At 20.9% G+C, this 24697-nt stretch overlaps 2 protein-coding genes across 10 annotated transcripts in view; both read left to right on the top strand.

Annotated features, from left to right (window-relative positions):
• LOC102681703 (gephyrin) overlaps positions 1–2525 on the top strand; it is a 4017-nt gene extending 1492 nt beyond the window's left edge. For both annotated transcript variants that reach the window (XM_006623760.1, XM_006623761.2), the window contains 8 exons: positions 311–506; positions 586–870; positions 948–1014; positions 1080–1194; positions 1270–1545; positions 1619–1758; positions 1839–2026; positions 2095–2525. In XM_006623760.1, coding sequence (XP_006623823.1) covers positions 311–506; positions 586–870; positions 948–1014; positions 1080–1194; positions 1270–1545; positions 1619–1758; positions 1839–2026; positions 2095–2328 — 1501 coding nt within the window. In that variant the 3' untranslated portion in view covers positions 2329–2525. The remainder of the gene's footprint in view (positions 1–310; positions 507–585; positions 871–947; positions 1015–1079; positions 1195–1269; positions 1546–1618; positions 1759–1838; positions 2027–2094) is intronic.
• A 3131-nt stretch (positions 2526–5656) lies between these two features.
• LOC102681134 lies at positions 5657–24690 on the top strand. Of its 8 annotated transcripts, XM_031514245.1 has the most exons (14): positions 5678–5966; positions 6079–6176; positions 6275–6402; positions 6764–9204; positions 9285–9418; positions 9521–9659; positions 9870–10043; positions 17575–17713; positions 17796–18025; positions 19719–20041; positions 21919–23331; positions 23410–23569; positions 23646–23814; positions 24470–24690. In XM_031514245.1, exons 4-14 carry the CDS (start codon positions 6900–6902, stop codon positions 24654–24656), a joined length of 5373 nt encoding a protein of 1790 aa, XP_031370105.1. In that variant the 5' UTR covers positions 5678–5966; positions 6079–6176; positions 6275–6402; positions 6764–6899; the 3' UTR covers positions 24657–24690. The 8 variants fall into 8 exon arrangements, with proteins under 8 accessions (XP_006623817.1, XP_006623820.1, XP_006623821.1 ...); XM_031514244.1 differs by lacking the exon at positions 6275–6402; XM_006623754.1 differs by lacking the exons at positions 6079–6176; positions 6275–6402 and having other exon boundaries at positions 5657–5966.
• The last annotated feature ends 7 nt before the right edge of the window (positions 24691–24697 follow it).

Genomic DNA, 24697 nt, shown 5'->3' on the forward strand with positions numbered 1-24697 from the left:
CTTCTGTATCAATATTTAATTATAATAAAAATTTAATCAATATCTTTAATATTTTAAAAAAAAATAATTTGTATTCTTTATATATGTATTTTATAATATGTATTCTTTATATATTCTATATATATTTTATATATACATATTGTATTATACAAAATATATATATTCTTTATATAGAATATATATATTTTATATATACATATTATATTATACAAAATATATATAATTAATATAATATGATACAATTAAATAAATATATACAAACATAAAATTATATAAATAAATTTTTAAATATATGTTTTATATTAATAAGAGGTGTTAGTGGAATACGAAATAAAACATTAATTATAAATTTACCGGGATCACCAAAAGCTGCAAAAGAATGCTTAAGTGTAATTGCACCTGCTATACCACATGCTGTTGATTTGATTAGAGATAATAAAGAAAAAATAAAAAATATGCATAAAAATATGCAAAATAATATTGTAGAAAAACAAGATAAAATTTCAGTAAGAAATATTCTTTTTATTAAATAAACAATTTTCTATACTCAAAATAAAATATAAATAAATAAATTTTATTTTTTAGTCATGTTTAACTAGTATAGTTAAACGTAGTAGGGAATCTTTATATCCAATGATTAGTGTGGAAGAAGCTTTACAGTTGATTCATAAACATGTAGAACCTTTAAATTCTAATGGTAAATCAGAAGAGGATTTAGAAAAGAGTCATAACAGAATATTGGATGGTGATTTATATTCTAAATATGATTTACCACCGTTTAGAGCTTCTATTAAAGATGGTTATGCAGTCTTAGCAAATGATGGAAAGGGCAAAAGAAGAGTATTAAGTGGAATAAAAGCTGGAGACACTGTAAGTAATATATTAAAGATATTTTACATTTTATATTTTAAAGCATTTATAATATATCAGTGTTATTAAATTCATAGGCTACTGCAATTAAACTTAAATCTGGTACATGTGTAAGAGTAAATACAGGTGCTCCAATTCCAGATGGTGTGTAATATATTTAATCAAATGTTTTTGCTTATTTTTTACTGATTTTTCTTTTTAATTTAAAGATGCAACAGCAGTTATTCAAGTTGAAGATACTAAGCTTATAAAAAGAACTTCAGATAATATGGAAGAACAAGAAATCGAAATCATGAAAGAAGTAAAATCTGGACAAGATATTAGGTATTTTGTTTTTAATTATATAATGTTAGTTAAATAATAATTATATTATTTTTTTTTATTTTTATTTTCTTTAAGATCTATTGGTTGTGATATTAAAAAAGGGGAATTAATTTTAAAATCAGGAACAAAATTAGGAGCAGTAGAATTAGGCCTTGCTGCTGCATGTGGTTACAAAAAATTATTAGTTGTTGATCTTCCAAAAATTGGTGTGTTATCTACAGGAGACGAATTACAAAATCCTGGAACTACTTTATTGCCAGGACACATATATGATAGCAATAAAATTACATTATTATCAATATTAAAGGAAAATGGTTTTGATGCTTTGGATATGGGTATTGCAATAGATGAGTAAGTCTATTTATATCTTATTTCATTTATTTAAAAAAAATTATTATATAATTGTTATATATATATTATATAGTGAGAATATTATGATAGACAAAATTAACTATATTTTAACCCAAACTGATGTACTTATAACATCAGGTTCTGTATCAATGGGTGATAGAGATATATTGAAGTCTATTTTGCAACATTATTTCAATGCTACTATACATTTCGGTAATATTATTAAAGTAATATAATTAAAGATAATTATATTCAATGATAATTATATAATGTTTAAAAATTTAAAACTTTAGGTCGTGTAAATATGAAACCCGGGAAACCGACTACTTTTGCAACATGTTTTTTTCAAAACAGAAAAAAATATTTATTATGTTTACCGGGTAATCCAGTTTCTGCAACTGTTACTATGAATTTATTTGCATTACCTTTACTGAAACAATTATGTAAAGATTTTTCTATACCTATAATTGTGAAAACGAAAGTATGTAATATATTTATTTATTTTAAATTATTAATTTATATAATACTTAATATATATTTTGATAATAGTTAATGTCATCTTATAATTTGGATCCACGTCCTGAGTATGCAAGAGCAATTTTAAAATGGAGTAGTACGGATATTTTACCACTAGCTTATAGTACTGGAGATCAAATTAGTAGTAAATTACTTAATTGCAAAAATGCAAATGCATTATTAATGTTACCAGCGCGTACAACAGAAAAGACTATATTACAAGAAGGAGATGTGGTACAAGCAATGTTATTAGGATTTATGGAATAAATATAATTAAATGAATATAACATTAAATAGAATTAAAACAATTTTTTTGAAAAATTTTATCACTTTTTGTTTTATTAATAAATTTGGGAATAATATACATAATTAATATTTCTTAAAAGAAATATGTTTTAAAATTTATATATATCTATATTTTATTTATTTTATAATTTTTGTAATAAAACTATTTTTTAAATATTTTTAAATATATTTTTAAAAAACAGTTGATCCTATTTCCTGACTATTATTTTAATAAAATTATTTAAGATATTTTCTTTAATAAATTGAAATATTATTTTTTAAATTGAAATATATTTTTTTATACTTATAAATCTGCACTCTTGGATACTTATTTGTCAAAAGATTCAGTTGGCTACCCAATAACTTGCGATTTTTCAAATTTATCGATAGTGCAAAGTTTTGGAAAAAATTATGTATTAAATTCTTTTGTAAACAGAGATTCTTTTTGTTTTATAGATTTTGATCTTTCCATTTATAATATTATGCGAATAATTTATAATATTAATATTTATATAATTTAATAATTTATATAATTAAATTATTATTTTTTTTTTGCTATATCAACATATCTTTTCTTGACTAAAAATTTTAAACCATTCATTTTATTTATAATAAAACGGTATCAACAATAAAACTAATGGCCATTTTCAATTATTTCAATATTCGATAATTTTTTTAATTTTTAATTTATTTTTTTTTTAATTTTTTAATTTATTTAAAAAAAAATACGATTTTTTGAAATAATATGAATCTTTCAAATCCATGATATTATAAAAGACATAAATCATTATATTATGTTGTTTGCTTTAAAAATAGAATCGACTCTTTATATTATAATTGCCATTTTAATATTTTCTTCTGTATTTTTTTTATAATAATAAGAATTCTGTTATTTTATATTAACAAGTATATTATATATATTGCATTGAATTCGTAATGTTACTTTACTGATTTTTTTCAGAATATTGCATACTAATCTCAGCGATTTCCTTTTTATTTATGATTTGTAGTTTGTCTGATCTATTATTCTCTAAATTCTTTTGGATTTAAATTCATTTCATATCATTGATAGCAGATCGAAGTGAACAATTATATCGATTGTAAAATCCATATGAAAATATCATTTCTGATGATAATTTTATTTCCTTTAGAAAGTCTATATTTTTGATTCTTTAGATAGATCAATAATTTTTAAAACTTCATATTGATTTTTAGCAAGTGAATTTTCAATGGCATCGACGATCAATTTACCGATTATTTATATTTACTAATCTAAATGTTTATAAATTTTATTTTAATAATATTAATTAAAATTATTGATTATGAGATATTTGAATTTTTGATATCCAGAAAAGAATATTTGATATCCAAAATTTGAACACTTACAAAATTTATTCAGATATTTCGTGAAAGCGATGATACAATTTTGGTTCAAAAACCAATCGTTTATGATTAATGTTAGTAAAAAAAAAACTTATAACTTAGAATAAATTTAAAAAAAATTAAAAATTATAGATTAGAATAGATTTTTGTCAATATTGGTAAAATAATATTAGTAACTAATAATATTAATAACTAATATTAATAACTAATAATATTAATAACTAAAAATAAAATAATTGAAAATAATAAAATAAATTTTTTCTTATAGGATATTTGAATAATTTTTATGAACATAACAATTTATAGTATCAATAATAATTTGTATATGTTTTTTTATACTAATATTTAATAATAATTAATAATAATATTTATTTATATGTTTAAATTTTAGTTCATATGATATAGATTGGATTGATATACTACTCCTTCCACAAAAGTTGATAAGTTGAATATATTTTAAGTTATTATTGTATATTCCTGAAATTTAAAAATCCATCATTATTCTGAATTAAACTCACTCATATTTAGTTTTATTACTAAAATTTTTTTTTTCTTTTTTTATATACATTTCTATACTTTGTATACATTTGTCTATATTTATTAGTGATAAGTGAATTTGTAATTAATGATAAGTAATTCTTGATTATGTAATGCAATTTCAGTTATACTCTAAGCTGTTACTATTATTATTTTTTTTTTTATTGAATTAAAATAATAATCAATCTAATTGGCAAATCGATTAAATACTATGCAATTTAAAATCAGTATTCATTCAGCTATACCAAAATAATATCATTTTGTAACTTTATTTGTGAGAATTTTGGATAAAAACATGTTTTTTCTATATCAAATTCTTTTTCAGCATTCAACAATTAATTTAACAAATTTATTAATTTTTTTTTTACAATTGTTTTTGGTTTGAAATTAAAATTGCTTTTGAAATCGTTTTTCTAATTATATTTTAATTAATCTAAGTTTAGTCAGTAGCGATGAACAGCAATAATATAAATACGTATTCTTTTTTGATTAATGATCCTAATGATAGATCGAAATTCCGGAATAATTAAATTTTCAGTATAAAAAAATAATGCCATTCTTGGATAATCAATTCTAATTTTATTAGCATTTTTTAATTTTTCTTTCCATTACTGCAATTTATGATCCATAAATATCGAGATTCAATAATGATAAATTTGCATTCTAATCAGATATTGCAGAGAATCAGATATTACAAAATTTTTCTGTTTCAATTGTTGTTTTTCAAAATATATTTTCGAATATTACTAATTAATCCACATTGAAAAAATTGAAAAACTGATTAACTAAATATTCTATTGGTATCTTTGTTAAAAATTTTTATACAGTTGACAATCGTATGAAAATACTAATTTTTTTCTTAAGGTGATATATTTATCTTATTTATTTATTCCGTATGAAAAATAAGTAATTAATCATATTGCTCTTTAAATTCTTCTTTATATCTTTTTCAATTGTTTGAAAAAATATTTGTACTTTTTGTGTTTTCTTTTCTGAATTACGAAAGAAATAGTAATAATTTTTTGTAATAAATAATAAAATATATCTACAAATCCAATAATATATTATAAAATTTACTATATTATATCAAATTTGTTAATATTATATTTCATTTCTTTATGCTAATGTTTTCTCTACGATCTAAATGCGTTATCTCAATCTGTTTTTATATATTATCTCAATAATTTTTCATATTCTTAAGTCCTTTATTTTGTATTTGTATATTTTGTAATTTGCAATGAAATTGAGAAAAACAACGCTTCCAATATATTTTTGTACTCTGATGATCATTTAATTAAAACTATTTATTTGATTATCGCGCGAGAGATTATAGATGTCACCATAGTACGAAGAAGTGATTCCATCTAGTGAGATTAAAGAGAAAACAGAGAATCTATTATTTAGTAACGTATAAAGGAAAAGTGGGGGAGCGGCGCGAGGAAGAAAATGGCCGACAAGGCAACGGTAAAAGGGCAGGGACGTCTAGTGAGATTCATGTTTTGGAAGAAAGAAATGTGAAATTCGTATTAGCTCTCGTACAAGCAGACGGAAAGTATTAATAAAACGATCGTGTTATTGTTTTCTTTTAGTGGTGTGTTTAAGTAAAATATTACCAGTGTAATCTATTATATTTGTATATTAATTTATTGTTTAAAAAAGAGTTCGCGGGCCGTGTGTAGGAATAAAAGGGCTCGCTAGAGGTAAACATAAATTGTGTTAGTTTACGTTTATTTTTTATCATTTAATTATGTATATATAATAAATGTGCAAGTGATTTTATTGAAAATACTCTACTTGGGACTTTTCTAATAGTATATAAGTCTGGCAAAATTTCGTACGTGACAAATTCATCGATCAGTAGAGTAGGTTTATGTTAGCCACTTGTGGCCATCTACGGATAGATTTAAAAGGTATTATTCCTATTATTTTTATCTTTTTAATTTCTTGATTTTTAACAGTAGCAATATATTTTTTATGAATTTAATATATTTTTTTGACAAAATACTAGAGAATCCTATTAAAAAATCTCGAACAATGAGTTTATCTGACGTATGTTAAATCATTGAAGCAATGAAATTTAAAGGGATCGATTTGTCAACAAGTCGATGAAAGTGCGCGCACCCGACAATCTTGATCGTAATTCTTTTTCATTTTATCATTATTATATAATTTGAATATTTTATTATATTATTTTATTTAATTATTTAGAAATATAGAAATATTTTTACTCTTAAATACTTGTAAATATGTAAACGTGTTTCATTTTTTATAATATTAAGAGATATTGGGTATTAATTAATCATCATTTTAAAGTTCTTACAAAAAATGAAATTATTTTTATAAGAATTTTTATATCACAATTTTTTAATACACAAAATTATTTTTTTTTATTGCTAAAAATGTATCTTAAAAAAATTAATTTCAAAAATTATTTTGTTTTTGTATGTTATATTATTTCATTATAATAAATATTAAATTTATAAATATTTTTTTTCAGATATAGTCAGCTTGAAAAAAGATAAAATTTATATTTTACAATGGCAGTTAGGTAGTTTTAACAATTTGCTCAGTGCTTTTTTTTTAAATATTGAGCATATTTCTATCAAATTGAAAATGTAAAGAAAATAATCATAATGAAGCCACAGAAAAAGGCAACAGTTGCCCGGAAGGCAACAAAAATCCCAACAATTGCTAAAAAACGCCGCTCATTTTTAGAGAAATCTATATCTGATATAAGGAAAGAAAAAAAATCTAAGAAACTTGAAAAAGGAGAAGATGCAAAAAAAAAAATAGAAAATGATAAGAAGAAATCAGAAAAAACAGAAGAAAAAAAGAAAATAGAAGATAAGAAAAAAATTGAAGAAAAGCGAAAAGAAAAATCTGAAAAAGTGGATGAAAAAAAAAAATATATAAAAGATTATGAAAAAAAGTGTGAAAAAGTTGAAGAAAAAAAATTAGATAAAACAGATGAAAAAATCATAGATGAATGTACTTATGATAGTACAGAAAAAAAGAAAGTACAAAAAATAGAAGAAAAAATAAAATTGGAAAAACAAGCTATGGAAAATAAAAGAAAGTTTGAAAAAATAGAAGAAAAAAAGAAAAGTGGAAAATTTGATGATGAGAATATAGAAGATCAATCAAAACTTTTAAATATTACAGAAGAAAAAGATTTACATGAAGAAAAAATAGATATCATTTGTTCCATTTCTAAGAAAAAATTTAAAGACGAAAAAAAGAAAGATTCAAAATTAATAAAGCCTGATATCAAGGAAAATATGAAAATATCTGTGATAAAAGATAAAAAATCAGAACGTAAGAAACTTCTTGATAAAGGTACAATAAATACTAAAACTTCTTTAGCACGAACTAAAAAAGATTCTAAAACAAAATCATTACAAAAAAAAGGTATCTCTAGAAAGACAGTTTTAACAAAAAAATCACATTTATCAGTAGTTCAAAAATTTGTAGACAAAAAAATTAAATTAAACAGATTGGTAAAAGATGAAGAAACATCTGTAAGTGAAGAAGATGAAACAATGAAAAGAACTAAAAGAAAAAATGTTAATATTTCAAAAAATAAAATTATGCAAGAAAAAAAACCAAAGTTAGGAAAACATATGAAAGCTAAATTGCCTTTAAAAACTAATAAAATAAATTCTACATTAAAAAAAGATGATAAATTAAAAACATTTGTGGAAAAAGTTATACCTAAGAAAAAAATAGATACAAAAGAAACAGAAAAATTACTAGCTGAACATAAAAAAATCATGAACAAAGATGAATTAAATGAAGAAACACATACAACAGACATAAAAAGTGAATTAGAAGAAGATAAAGATATTGATAAAAATGGAAAAGAAGAGCAAGCACAATTAAAATTACAAGATGTCAAAAAAATTGTTAAATGTGCTCCAAAAATAAATAAAAAAATAATAAAAAAGAAAACTGTAAAAGTACAAATGGAAAATAATAATCAATTGATTTCTTCTTCAGAAGAAACATCTTCTGAAGAATCTAATAAACAAATCAAGGTTTGTGAAGATAATTCAAATGATAATGTTTCTTCTAAACAAGAGCAAATTGATAGTGAAAATATAAATGATACAGATTTAAAAGATGAGCCAATTAATGGAGATAATGTAAGTAATAATGCATTATTATTAGAGTCAGAGGATGAAAGTGATGATGAGACCAAAAAAAATAAACAGAAAGAAATTAAGAGAAAAGAAAGAGCTAATTCACCATCAGAGCATGAACGTATTAGAAGAATGAGATTGTTCGGATTTTGGAATGGACCAAAACGACATAGAGTTGCTTCTTTGAATGCATTAGCTAAAGTTCATTGCTTATATGAAAATGAAACTGGAGGAGTTTATCTTGGTGGTTTCTGTAAACCAAGACCTGAAAAAGAAAAACAAAAGAAAACTAAAGAGGAAAAAGAAGAACAAATTCGTAAAGAAAAAGAAAAGAAATTAGAAACAAAAACAGAAGAAAATATACCAAAAAGAAAACTTAGAAATGTACCAGGATTACGTGGAAAACATTGGGATATGCTAGAAAGTTCTTCATCTTCAACTTCTTCTGATGATGAATGTGAACGTGATAAAAATATGGAACATAGTAAGAAAAAAATTATCAAACGAAGAAAAAAAAATGAAGAAATAATGGATTTGAAAGATATGGTTGTTTGTAAAAGGATGGCAAGTCTTAATGCTACAGCTATTCTAGCTGCTTCCTATTCGGATGAAAAAAATCGTTGTGGTAGTAGTTTTGATTCTTCTAGTGAATCAGAAGTGGAAATTATTAAAAAACGTAAACAAAATGATTCTGATATTGAAAAAAGAAAATCAAGACAAAATTCAGAACAAGATGAAGTTTTAAAACCATCTAATAAACTTGTTATTGTTAATCAAGATACAGATGTTACTATTACTGGTATTTTATTTAATTTTATTAATTTCATTTTTTATATTTGTTATTAAAATAAATATTATATATTATTAATTTTATTTAAGGTGTTTATGTTAATCAAACTCGATCTACACATCATGAAGGTTTTTGCAGTATTGCTGGTATGCAATATAGAATAAGTTCAACAAGTCATACTCAAACTGCAGCTACTGCAGTTGCTACTGAACTCCATGACCAGGTTTGTTACTTATATATTTAAAGAATTTTTTTTAATTTTAAAAACATATATTATTATATTATATAAACAACATTAAATATGCATTTATATTTTTTGAAAAAGCAAAAATTGGAACAACCTTGCAAATCATATACACCATTGGGAGCATTATCTTCTATGCAACCACCAGGTAGTCAGAATAATCATTCAAATATGTCACCTCGCAGACATTCTGCATTTTCAGCACCACATCAACATGGTGGTAATTATGTTTTTTATTATAATTATTTAATAAAAATATTAAATATTTTAGAAATTTTATATTAATATTTTATATTTTCAAATTAAATAAAAATAAAGTCAACATTTGCGAAAAAATAAGAAAATATATATGTAATAATAAATATAAAAATATAAGTGAAAATATATATAAAAAATAAATAAATATAATATAAATTATAATAATAATTAGGGTATTATCAGCCAGCTGGACCACTGATACAACATCCACCAACTTTACCACCTATTAAGGGTCCTCCTCCAGAACCAACACCTACACCTCCACAGAATTCTGAAGGTTCAGATGATTTAGTTGCAACTTCTACAACTTCTGGGGGAACTAACAGTACAGGTATATTTATACAGGGTGCGATATTTAAATATTTCTATTATTTAGAAATTTTATGAAAAATCTTCAAAATAAATTAACATTATTTGAAAGAGATTATATAACATTAGGAAAATTTCTTTTTTTAATATCATTTTCAATGAAGATAAAGATTTTTTTATATTTTTTATTTAGACAAATTTAGCGACTTATAAAATTATTTCGTTTTCGAAAAAATCAATTTATAAAATTATGACTATTATTATAGTTAGAATATCATATGTTTTTAAAATTTATTTGAAACAACTTTTTATAAAACAAATCATTTGATTTTTACAGAATTTTTTCATTGATAAATTTCAATCATTTAAGATTCACTTTTATATTTTTGATTATTTAATTAAAGCTGATTAAATTTTGTATATATAATACTTTAAAATAATTAAAAAAAAAATATAAAAGAATATATATAAATTCTTACTATTAATTATTATTTTTAAGAAAAGATTTAATTATTTCCAATTCTTTTTCATAATTAAAAAACTTATAATTTTGTATTTATTAAATATCTTTTTTTTTTGTTTAATTAAATAATTTTTAATCTTTTTTATTGTTTTAAAATCTTTTTTAAAATTTTTTTTTTGATCAAATTAATAAAATTATATAATTAAAAGTCTATATATTAAATTATAATTTTCAAGTTTTTAGTAGTAATTTATTAATGAAAATTTTCAGATTAATTTATAAATTGTTTGTTATTATATAAATTGTGTGAAGAAAATTTTAATTATCAAATAATAATAAAAATATCTTAGTAATCTTAGAAAAAAATATTTAAAATCTTTTTAAATAAATAAAAATTAGATTACATAAATAAATTTTATTTTTTTATATCTTTTATTTTTTAATACTATTTAAATAGTGGTCATTAAAGAAATATATAATAGTATAAAATAAATTTTTATATAATACAATTATTTTTTTAAAAGTTTCAAAAATATATTAATATATTAATATATTAATATATAGTTTTATTTATAAAATTAAACAATAATATTTTATTCGTTTTTACTAGTTCTTCAACTATTTTTAATTTTTAATTTACTCACTAAAATATTTTTATCAATTTTTTGATTATACAATAAATTTTTTTTTTAATTATATTGTATTTTATATTTTTAAAATAAAATGAAAAAATAATTATATTATAAACAAGAAAACAATTTATTAAATTGATAAATATTAAAAAAAAATTTGATAGAAAACAATGTATTTTGAATTATGTTACAATTTTTATGATAATATCAGATTTCTTATGTTTTTTTTATTACAATGCTGATTTCAGAATATTACAATGTAATTAAAAGAGCAATCAAAGTAAAGCATTATAAATTGTTTTCTTAGAAATCAATAGAAATATTAATTTTCTTTTTTTTTTTTTTTAATTAAATAAAGCTTAAATTTTAAGTCGAATTCCTTATTACTTACTTAGATATTAATTTCTTGTTATTTGGATATTATAATTAATAATTAATATAATTTTTATTTAAATCATTCTTTTTATAATATAAATATATATTATATATATTTTTAATATAAATATATATTATAGTATATATATATTATAAAAAAAACTTTCATTAACTAACTTCGTAACTAAAAACAAAAAAAAATATATTAAAATAGAATCTAATCAAAATAATGTTCTTACGTTTTTAAACGTTTTTATTTATTATGTCTTTTTGAATATTTTTTCAAATATTTCATAGCTAATGAAATAATCAATATATAAATAATTATATATGTATATGCATTGTTAATATAATATATATAATATATATTATATATATACATAATTATTATATATTACATAATTATATATTATATTACATATTATATATTACATATATATATTACATAATTATTATATATACATTACATAATTATTATATATACATTACATAAATAATTAATATTATTTAATAAATATATATGCAATGTTATTTTTATTATCATTCTTAAATAAAAATTATAAAAATTTTAATAATGTTTAGGAGTTAAAGACATTGTTTTGAAGATCTAACAAAATGGCAATATTTTTTTTATTAAGTAATAAAAAATTAATATTATTTTTTATAAAAAAAATTTAGGAAATTCATTCTTATCTCTTAAGTCACTTTAACAAAATTTTAAAAAAATAAAAAATTACTTATTTTTGTGTTTTTTAATTACAAAAATAAATAAATAAATAAATATCTTTATAAATAAATAAATCGATATCTTTATAAATTTCTAAGAAAATAGATTATAATTCTTTATTTGGATTATTCTGTATACAAATCTAAGTGTTAATATATTGATATAACAAAAAATATATTTGAAAAATTAATTCTAGAATCCAAAACAAATATAAAAATTAGTATACAAATATATCAGATAATGCTTATTTATAAATAATTTAAATCGATTTCAAAAGTGTATGTTTTTTGTATAAAATTAAATTGTTTATAATTTGAAAAATAATAGAGAGTTTTGCATGTCAACTTTTATATTTCTTTTATTTTTCTCTAGAAGTCAGTTTTTAAATTTTCTATTTAATATTTTATATAATAATTATCTTATTTAATAATTACCTTATATAATAATTACCTTATTTTATATAACAGGGAATATGAATGATCTATAGTATATAGTATCTATTAAAATGAAAACATTATTTATTTTAATTTCACGGTTATAAAATGAATATGGCAATATTAGTATAAACATATGACAATTTTTTTTTATATATATTTTATACAATATCTTTAAAATAAAGACAGTATTTATATTTTGACATGAATATAAAACGAACGTAGCAATATTAGAATAAATAAATAAAATAATTTTTTTTTTCTATTCATGATTTTTAATAGCGAATAAAAGTTGCTTTTTCTAGTAATTAAATAATAAATTTAATTTGATATATTCATTTTAAAATAATTTGATATATTCATTTTAAAATATCAATAAAATATCTATTTAAAAATATAAAGACTGAAGAAAAAGAATATTAAAAATATGTTTAAGAAAAAATAAAAAATTAAAATTTCAAAGTTTTTACTGCATATATAATAGTTAATTTTATTAGAAATTATCTTTTAAATTTGAAAGATTAGAAGTTTTTTTTACTATTAGAAAATAATCATACAATTTTGATTTTTTCATTTTACCTTAATGCATAATTTTTTGCAAAGTTTTTATAAAGTATATATAAGTTTTTTTATTGATAAGTAAAAATAAATTAATAAATTTTTAAAAATAATATTAATTTTATTGTTAATCTTACAAAATATATTATTTTATTTAATATTAGAATGGACTTATAAAAAAATCCCTCTTTCACGGATTTTAATAAATTTGAAATATGTTATATAAAGAGCAATGCTAAACTTTCCTTCAATTTCAATAAGCTTCATATATATCCGATTTATCTTGAACCATTCAAATATCTCTAAAAAATGTGATTGATCTGAAAAAATGTTTCAAACAAAAGTTATTTAATGGAAAGAGATATTATGATTATGTAGTAATGTTCTATTAAATTGATATGAAAAGTCATGAAGATTAATTTTAATTTTTTAAATGAAATCGTATAATTTTTATTGCATTAATCAAATCAGTTCGTTATTTCCTACTAAGCTATTTATTATTGAAAAATCTTTAGGAGATATTGTAACTTGGAATTTGTAAAACTTATCATATGGAAGATAAGGAAGTACTTATGCTCTTCTTGTCTTTTATATGATAAGTTTTACAAATTTTAAATTACAATATATCCTAAGCTAAAGATTTTTCGACATAAATAGTACTTAGTACTTTTTTGTAAGAAATAATGAGTTAACAATTAGTGCAATAAAAATTGCATGATTTTATTTCAAAAATTAAAATTGATTTAATATAGCTTTTAGATATCAATTTGTAAAAAAATTATTAATACTGCATAATATATCTTTATATCAAATATCAAACAATATATCTAATATATTTAATATATCTAATATATCAAACAATTTTTCTTTGAAACATTTTTTATATCATTCATATTTTTCATATATTTTTTTTTTTTTTTTTTGAGTGATTCGAAATATATTATATATTATATTATATATAATATTATTAATAACATTATTTTGAACAATTTTTTCATTTACATGTAATTGATTTTATACTTTTTAATATATTGGTAAAAAATTTTCTATATCATATATTAAATTTTGCATATGTATATTTCTGTATATATATTAGAAACGACCTCTTATATTTCGATATTTAACATTTCTATTTTCTTTATATAAATAAAAAAAATTAAGATTTTTAATCTTTAGAATAATCATTTTAATAATAATTTTTCAATAAATAAATAAATAAATAATAAATAAATTATATCAAATTATTTAGTTCTATATCAATTTTTATTTAGTTCTAAATTTTTATTACATTTTAATTGATATAAAAATGAAATAGATTTCATCCAAGTTTTAAATCATCTTTTACTGAATGGTAATTATGCTAGATTAAAATGCAATCGACACAGCAGAATAATTTATTCACGTGATTTTGTGTTTAGAAATAGAAAAGTTCATTTTTTGATTATAATTTATATTATCAAATTTTTAGAAAAATTTTAATCGATATTTTTTGTTTTTTAATTAAAAAACAGTAAAAATTTTTCTGATATTTATTGATATAAATAATATATAAAAAATAAAAAAGAATATATATGTAGTATGATTAAACTATAAAGAAAATTGTACTGAAAGTTTACTTTTATATTTATAGAAAAAAAATTATTCAAAATATTGTCATTTATGATGTATTTCAAGTTTATGAAAATTCAATGATCTTTTGATAAGATTTTTATCCCTTTATAAAGGATTCTATCTTTATTAAAAATCATTTGAAAAAAAAACAAAATTTAATAGATGCATGCAAATAAATAAACTTATTATGTTTGATAAAAAATATCGCAAAAATTTGCTGGAAAATTGCTTATTATTAAGTAGTAAGTTTGTATATTGATATAGAAAATATCCTTGTCGCTTTTATTTTTTTCACTAAAAAAATCTTGTAATTTCGCGAACTTTCAGTTTTTATTTATTAATTTAGAATATTCGTTTTTTTCGTAGATTTTTAATTTTGATGTGTTATTCTTATAATGTTCTTATAACGATTTGAACTATTTAAATTTTAATTTTTATTATAATTTTTGAATTGTATCATTTATTTAGTGAATATGCGACATATTTTTGATAATTGCACAAATAAATTTAAAAAATAATATTTGAACAGATTTAGTTTTTCGATAAGTTATAAATTTTTAGAGCCTTATTTTGTATTTCGAATTTAATCATTTAGTCATTCAATTACAAGAATGAATAATTCAGTTAATTTTTATCCAATTTATTTTAAATTTTAAATAATGAATAATTTTCTAATATTGTTTTTTTCAGATACACATGAAATTTTTAATTGAATAACATACAAATTTATTATTTTTATTATCTTATTGTATGAAGTTCAAAATAATTATTTATGCATAAATCTATCATTAAATTCGTTAAAATTAAAAAATAAAATCAAAAAATAATTTGGAAATTTTCAAATATTTTGAATTAGAATTTTGTAATAATTCAATTGATCAAAATTATTGTATAAATGAAAAAATGATATTTTATATTTTTATGTTTTAAAACCATAATAAAATAAGCAATTTCAAATAGAAATTATAGATACTGATTACGATAAATTCATTTTACCAAAGTTTTTTTTTATTGGCTTAAAATATTTACAATTAATTTCTCTCATGGAATTATAACTAAATTCATTGTATGTATTTTTAAGATTTTAAAAAATTTAATATGAATAAAAAATATATAGATTTTTATAATAAATATATAGATTATCAATTTTTATATATGAAATAAGATTTAAATAATAATGCATAATAAAATGTTCATTTTTCATTTTTTAAGAAAGAATTTAATAAGTGTGATTTGTAGAATAATAAAAAATAATTGATTCATACTTTATTTTAGGCATGTTATTTAATTTTTAATTTTATTTTATTATTTAAATTTAAGAAACACAATTATTTTCCCAAATTTGATCTAATAGTTAATTTGAAAAATATTAGAAATAAGAAAAGAATTTTTGAACAATAATTAAAATATAAAATAGTTTTTAAAATATTATAAAGATGTGAGAGTTAACGAAAATTTTTTTAAATTTTTGATATGGTTTAAAAATTACATATAACATATATAATATATACTATATACTATATTTATAGTGGCTCATAAAACATTTGAATATTATTTTATATATTTTATATTTTTATAGAAAAATTTATTTAGTTCGAAATTTTTGATTTTAATAAAATAAACTTTCTATATATATAAAACATAATTGATATAAAGAAATTTTTTTATCGACAAGAAATCTTTTTCAAAGGGTGAAATCAATCGTAAGTTATCAACATTTTTTTCAATTTTTAATACAAATTTATCTGAGAATTTTTTTATAGCAGAGTAATAGAGCATTAAATTTTACACAAATTTTAATTAAAAATTTTGTATTTTAAATGTAATTTTGTCTGACAAAATTATATTTAAAGAAATGAAAATTCATTAAAATCATTGAGCACTGATTTCATCTCTTTAAAATGGCATCTTATTAAAAAAGAAATTACTTCATATATAATCTATAAATAATTATATAATATAATTATATAATTGTTATAGTATAAATTATATAGTATAGTATAGTATAGTATAGTATAGTATATATATAAGTATAGTATAAATTATGAATATCGTATATAAGTATATATAAATATAGTATAAATTATGAAGTTTCATTAAAAATAAAAAATTATTAATATTTCATTAAAAAAAAATATTACAAATCATTTTTTTTTAAATTATAGCAAATAATTGATTAATTTTTTTTCTTTTTATTTTAATGATACAAGAGAATTAATATCTTAAGATATAAGAGATTTGTCTGTGACAATTGCAAAAAAAAATACGAGAATTTTCTACATTATTGAAAATTTTTTATAAATTTTCACGAAGTATAAGGATCTCTTGAAAACTAAATTTGTTTGAAATTTTTGAGTAATCGTTATTTTGTATATAACTAAAGAGTTATGATAAAAAGAAAATTTAAAAGGAAATTAAAGCTAAGGCATCAAAGAAATTAATTAAAATAGATTTATTTTGAAATGAAATTTTAGGCATTCAAAATAATAAATATTTATTGACATTCGCTTTTCAAATCGAAAATTCGAAAATATCAAACTGCTTAAATTGTTTCCATTTATTCGATATTTTAAACATAAAAATACATAATATAATTTTTTGCATTAGAAACTATCATAAAATACAAATATCATAATAAAAATTATATATATTAATACAAATATTTATAATTTTAATAAAATGCAATTTAATCATTGTTATAATTTTTCTATAGAATAATTTCAATGATTTTTTATTCAAATATCAAATAATCATTTGCTTTTTTTTAGGAGGTGGATTTTATAGGGCATATTGTCCTCAATACTATGGTACACCACCACAATACGCAGATCTATGTTATCCACCTACGTATTCCCATCCTCATGCTCATCCACCGCCTTATTATAAATATGCACCAACTTATAGAAGGTAAAATATTTTAACCATATTATTTTTGTATTATTTTGATGAAATTGTGATGATTAATTTTGATAATGTATTGTAAAAAAAGGTACTTTTTTAGGCAGTATTATGGATATCAGGAATCCGGTGGAGGCGGCGGTCCTGGTAATGGTGCTACTGCAGGTGGACCAACAGTTGTTGATTACCAGCCACCCCCACCGCCGCCAGGTGAATACCCTTTGCCTCCATACTACGGAGGATATCCTCCACCTCCACCACCACCTCCACCTCCACCAAATCCGGCATATTTGCATTCTCAGGGAAGACCTTTTGTAGATCGTGAGTATCTCTTTATCAAATTATATGATCATAATCATTTACATATCCTGTTGGATTAATTTCGTAATCTTTTTATAAAATAAATATAAATTAATAAAACTTACGATTGATTTGCTATTAAATTATTTATTACTATTCAATTACGATATTATATAAAAGTTGAAAATAATAGATATATTCAAGAAAAAAAATAATAAAAAGATAAAATATTTATCAATAATAAAATTATTATTTATCAATAATAAAATTAAATTTAACTTATCGATTGAGCTCTTTTTCAATTAATTTTAATATTAATCTTAATGGGTTTGAAATATGTCGTAAATAGCTTCATTTTGAGTAACTTTTCCTTTTTTATATAATTGGATTTAGTTTTCGAGTTATTTGTAAAAAATTTTTGATATTATACTATTTACCATAAATTTTATCTATATCGTAATTTAAGTTAATTGGAAATAATATATATGTATAATAAACTTTTTCATTTCCTTATGGATTAGAATGAGAGTTTTCTTTAAAATTGATATATATATATTATGAGAAATCTAATCATCAGAAATTTTCATTATGATTTCGATCACTTAAGGGCGATATAATTCCAAAGAAAAAATTGATGATTTGCTTGATCATCAATCGATACAAAATTTAAAGAAAAAAGTGAATTTTAGATTTAAAATTTTTTAACTTCAAATATTATTTATTATTTTCTAAGATATATATAAAAATTTTTGGTATTATATATTAAAAGCTGTATTTAGATATTAATATAATAATCTTCGCATAATTTGTCGAATAGCCAATAATATCTAACTATATCGTTTTAGTATCTATAGGGTGTTTCATCAAAATTCATCAAAAATCTAATCATTCAAGAAATTAAACCAAATGCAAAGTACGATGTTCCGTATAAATGAAAAAAAAAACGAATTTGCAGGTAAAAATATTGTATATAGATATGGCAATTATTATGTTAATTTCGAATAAAAAAGATATTGGTTAGGTTAATGTAATGGATGTTACATTAGGTTAGGTATATTGGTTAGGTTAAAATTTAAAAGTAGTTCCCGCGTGATTTTTCATAAAAGCAATTAAAGATTTTACATGAGATGTCCTATAAATATTAAGATTGATTATTAAACACTTGACGATGATGATTTCTATAGCGAAGACGATTGTATTATAATCACGTTTGTATAGACAGAAAATAATATATAATATTGAAAATTATTCATTAATATGAATAATCAGAAATTAATAAATATTCAAAACTAAAATTTTATATTTTATTTCTTCTTTCTATAGGTCTCTATCTATCATCTTTCCAAATTTCGTGTTGATCGAGGCCACCAAAGCTTTTCAAAACTTTATTCATCCAAGGATTGTTTTATATTATAAAAAAAATTCATGGATAGATACTAAATATAATGATATTTTGTTCATCCGTTATATGTTTAAACAGTTGTATGATCGCATACTGTTACACGTGCTGCTACGAACGCATGTGCATAAGCAGAATTCAATTTAATAATATCATTTTTGTAATATAGTTTTTTTTTTATAAAAAAATAACTCAAAAACTAAATTGGAGGAAGGAGGAAAATACTCGACAGATTCATTATTAAATTTTATGAAACAATGATAGATTTAATAAATTATGATAATATTTAATGAAATATTAAATAATTTGTTGTAGATGCAGCCTTTCAGGGTTGCCCATGCCCGATGCAGTCTTGTCCAAAAAACGTGGATACTGGGCCCCTTATTGGTAATGGTAAGGGAGCGCCAGTGGTATCGGGGCCCGGTCTGTCATTGCCGCCCAGTGCTTTGGTGGGTCCGCCCTCGCCGGCGAGGGGGCTAGCCGGGCTAGCGCCGCCTCACGGTGCCAATGCCTGGGATACGGATCGCGTCCAACTTAACACTCATCGCAACCTGAATCAGAACCAACCATCGGTCCCTCCGTCTCACAATCTAGTCGGTGGACATAATCACCCGCGAAATTCGGATTGTAAGAATAAGGTTTGTATTATGTTCGAAGTACTTTATAAGTTTATATCGCTATCTTATCAATTTTATCATGACACTATATTATTCTTGTAATTCAATCACTTAATCATTTACAGTTCTACAAATTATTATATTTCTTGTACTCACATATACTTCGACGACAAAGCAGTTTTATTAGTAAAGACGATACATTAACAGATTTCCGAAAATGAAAATTTTAATTTTAATATTATAAAATCCGTATTTCGAAAAGTGAAGTTGCGAAAAGTATGGTACATTTTAAAATGATATATAAATACAATCTTACAATCTCTTAAACATTATTTATAAAAATAAACGTAATCATGACATAATGTGTATTGTATACAAGATCTAGTGATCTGCACATCATGATGTACAGAAAATTATATTGTATATATTTATTTATAATAATTTATATTATATTGGAGAATTATTATTTTGTAATATATATAAGGATAAAAGTTCACATTATCTTATAAGAGAATTTTAATTTCAGTGAAAATTTGTGTATATAGAAAAATAATGGAAAAACTGTTTTTTTGGTAGAAAATTTCTTTAAGAGAATGAAATTTCATTTTTCATATTTTCAATAGAATTTTATCTGGGAATGAAAAGTTGTTTAAAAAAACGAAAAAATTATTGAATCTTTGAGCATTAAATTTATTTTTAAGTGATATTTCGTTAAAAAAAATTGTTTAAAGAAAAAATTATGTTATATATTCATATAAAATTATTTTTTATATACTCAACAAGTTAAAAAGTAATAATAACATTTATATATTATTATATAATATTTATAATGTAAATATAATTTTTTTTATTGGAATATTATTTTAAGAAGATTTTAAGAAAAATATTTAAAATTTTTTTTTTTATTATCTGTTTATTTAAATATAATTTTGTAATGATACGAGATGAAAACTTTTATGTAAAAAATATTTAATTTTTAATGTTCTATTAAAAATTATATATAATATAGAAAATTGTTCAAAACATATTAAATAGTATTAAAAGCTTGAAATTATAGTATTAAAATTTATGAAATTTATTAGCATTATACTTTTTTAATTTTAATCATTAAAGCATTAAATAAATAAAATTTACATTACTATTTACAACGAATATTACAATATAAAAATCAATTAAAAATTATTAATTCAAAAACACTATTACAAATAATTATAAACAAATATATATACATGTAAAAAATATATATATGTAGATGATCTCTCGTAATATTGAATATTAATATCGAATTTCTGATATATTAATATTCGACTATTTATTATTTATATTTTATTTTAAATGAATATTATATATACCTGACATTCCAGATCGAGCTCAGATCAGAAATTTTTTCGGATTTGAACAGAATTTCGAAAGTTTGCTTGATACATAAAGACGTTTGAGTATCTGCAATTTCGAAGTATGATATGGAATTCGGATGATTCGGAACTTAAAGTATAATTCGAGATTTGAAATACGATTCGAAATTCAAAGTATAATCGAAAAATGATTCAGGATTCGAAAAACGATTCGAGGTACTTTCCGCCCGAGATTTCGCCCGATCCAATCCAAGAATCGAGTAGTCACAGCCTATATTCGTCACATTAATTACAATTTCTTTCTGAATAGAAAGTAAATAATAAGAAATTAATAGAATTAGATATAAATAGAGATTTTTAATTTTTTCAATTTATTTTTTATATGCTCATTTTATGAATTGAATTATGAAATTTTCATAAATATAGAACTATAGTAATTATATTAATTAATATAAATAATTTTATATTATAAGTTTATATAAAAAATATATTTAGAATCAATTATAATTTGTAATTTATAATTGTTATTTTTTTTTTTTTTAGGATGAAAAAAATTGTTCTGAAGAAAAATTACGAAAATGTGAATGTCAAAAACATGCTTGTACATCAACTTGTGAAGTCAAATTAGAAACTCTTTCACCTTCAGAAAAACTAGCAGTGACAACTTGTCCAAGTAGCAAATTCCATAATTTTAAGTTGGAAAATAATAATGTGAAATGTGAATCCTGTAGCATGGAAATGGGTGATAATTTGTCTTGTGTTGCAAATTGTAATGTAAAGTGTGAATCAGATTATAAATGCGATATCATGAAATGTGAACAATGTATGAAGGAAGGTCAAATGGCAATTCTGGAAATAGACAAAGATTCTGGAATATTACTTGATGATAAATTAGATGCAGATCCAGATGTTAAAGAAGAATTAAGTGATGTTATAGCTATTGATAGTGAAAATTGGAAAAAACCTGATTATGAACCAACTGTGCAAGAGACTATCGAAGAAACTATGGATATTGTAGAAAAACCAGGAATAGAGGAACATTCAAAATGTCAGAAAGTAACAAAAAGAAAATTATCTTTAGATAGTCTATCTGATAGTAGAAAAAAGAGAAAAGTAAGCAAAAGGACTCTTTCTGTTGGTTCATCGCAAGATTTAAATAATAGTGATTTTTCAACAAGAATTTCTATACCAATCTTATCATTTATAAAAAAGATTGACAACAATAGTGATGAAGTTTCTAAGAAAAAACAACCTAAAAAAGATAATCAAAATCAAAAACGTAAAATAGAAAATTCAAATTATCTTGAAAATGCAATGAAGAAATCAAAAACTTTTAAACAAAATACAATTAATAATATTCCAAATTGTGTAAAACATGCTGCCACTGATAATTCTATTATGGAAACTATTAATAATGTTATTCAACAAAGTTTACAAATGACACAAAAAAGAGATCGTAAAAATAAAAATATTGAAAAGTCAGAAAAGGCAAAAAAAGAAGTCAATTTATTAGTTGTAAAAAAATCAACCAAAAAAATTGATTTAGTAAAAGAATTGACATCAGAGAAAGTGTCGAAAGTTATTAATAAAAATAAACACTCTAAAGGTAAATCAGAAACACGAACAAAATCAAGAACATATGAGAAGAATAGATGTAAAGGAAAAGGTAAATCCAAAACACATGAAACAAAAACGAAAGATAATGGAAAAAAACATGAGAGTATAACAAAATCTAAAGTATATGACATTCACGAATCAACAAAGAAGCCAGCATTGATAAAAAAGAAGCGAAAAAGTACGAAAAAACCGCCTGTCAAAAAATCTAATTCCAAAGTTGATGATTGTTTAGTAGGAAGTGAAAGTTTAATATTAACTAAAAAAACATTTTTAAAACCCAAATGGAGTAATGGTTGGAGTTGGGAAGGTGATCCTTTTGAAGCCAAAGTTTATCTAACGGTAATTGTATGATTGAAAGATTTTTTCATGACATAAGGATATATTGAATAATTTCATTCTTTTTATTATTTTATTTAGAATGAAGAATCAGCTATACGTCGATGTTATGCAAGTATGAAACATGAAAGTGGTGATGTTCTAAGACCTCGTGATTGCGTTTTATTAAAAAGTGGTCCACGAAAAGCGGATTTACCATTCGTAGCAAAAATAGCTGCTTTATGGGAAAATCCAGATGATGGTTTGTTTGTTAACATAATTTTTAAAATATAAAGTTCGGAAAAGTTCGCAAAATAAAAAATATTTTCTTTTTTCAGGTGAAATGATGTTTTCTTTATTGTGGTACTACAGACCTGAACATACTGAGCAAGGTAGAACTCAATATGATACCGAAGACGAAGTTTTTGCTTCACGACATCGAGATGCAAACAGTGTTGCTTGTATAGAAGATAAATGTTATATTTTGACATTTAATGAATATTGTCGGTAAGTCAAATTTTTTTATCTATTAATTATTATTATATGTAATTAATATATAAACAATACTTTCTGTTTATATTTATATCATTCAAAAGTAAATTGATCTGAAAAGATAAATATTAATTATAATATTATTTCTATCAAACTTAATTCTTATGTGAACAAATATATCATCTTATGTTTGTTATTTCAATATTCTCTAAAATATAAATATAACAAAAAATTACATGATTTCATTTAAAAAACTCAAGATGATTTTGAATTCAAATATATATTATCTCTATGTTTTTTATTCAGTATAAATAAATTAATAATGTTTTTTTTTTTATTATAATATTTCAATAATACGAATTGTCATAAACACCCTGTATATTTAAAAAGTTTGTTTAATCAAATGGGAATTATTATAAATTAATAACTTATAATTAATATAGTCTAATTTTAAATGAAATGATGCTATAAAGACATAAAAGTAAAAAAAATATATATATATATATTAATTAAAATTAAAATATATAATATATATGTTAATTAAAAAATTTTTTTTAATTAATATAATTCGCAATGTAATTAATAATTATTTCTATAGTAATTAAATATTTTGAAAAAAAAATAATAGATTTTAAAAATAAGATATTATGAATATTAATATAATTTATAGGTATCGTAAAAATTTACGAAGAATTGAAGAAGGATTAGAAAGTCCCGGTTTAATAGTTCCACCGGGAGACCAACTATATCCAAGAGAAAATCGGCAACCTCCGATACCAGTACCTTCGGATATGGTTCTTTTTTGTCGACGCGTTTATGATTATCGCGGTAAAAAACTTGTTAAAAATCCTGGATGACTCGATTTTTTATAAAAAAAAAAAAAAAAAAAAATTTTGAA

Source organism: Apis dorsata, unplaced genomic scaffold, assembly GCF_000469605.1.
Source record: "Apis dorsata unplaced genomic scaffold, Apis dorsata 1.3 scaffold_941, whole genome shotgun sequence".
Taxonomy (NCBI): Eukaryota; Metazoa; Arthropoda; class Insecta; order Hymenoptera; family Apidae; genus Apis; species Apis dorsata.

Excerpts from the sequence above, each read along its gene's own strand:
- LOC102681134 (XM_006623754.1), top strand. The coding sequence starts at position 6,900 with ATGAAGCCACAGAAAAAGGCAACAGTTGCCCGGAAGGCAACAAAAATC. Across the intron at positions 17,714-17,795 it reads TATGCACCAACTTATAGAAG|GTACTTTTTTAGGCAGTATT; the intron begins GTAAAATATTTT and ends TTGTAAAAAAAG. Across the intron at positions 23,815-24,469 it reads ACATTTAATGAATATTGTCG|GTATCGTAAAAATTTACGAA; the intron begins GTAAGTCAAATT and ends TATAATTTATAG.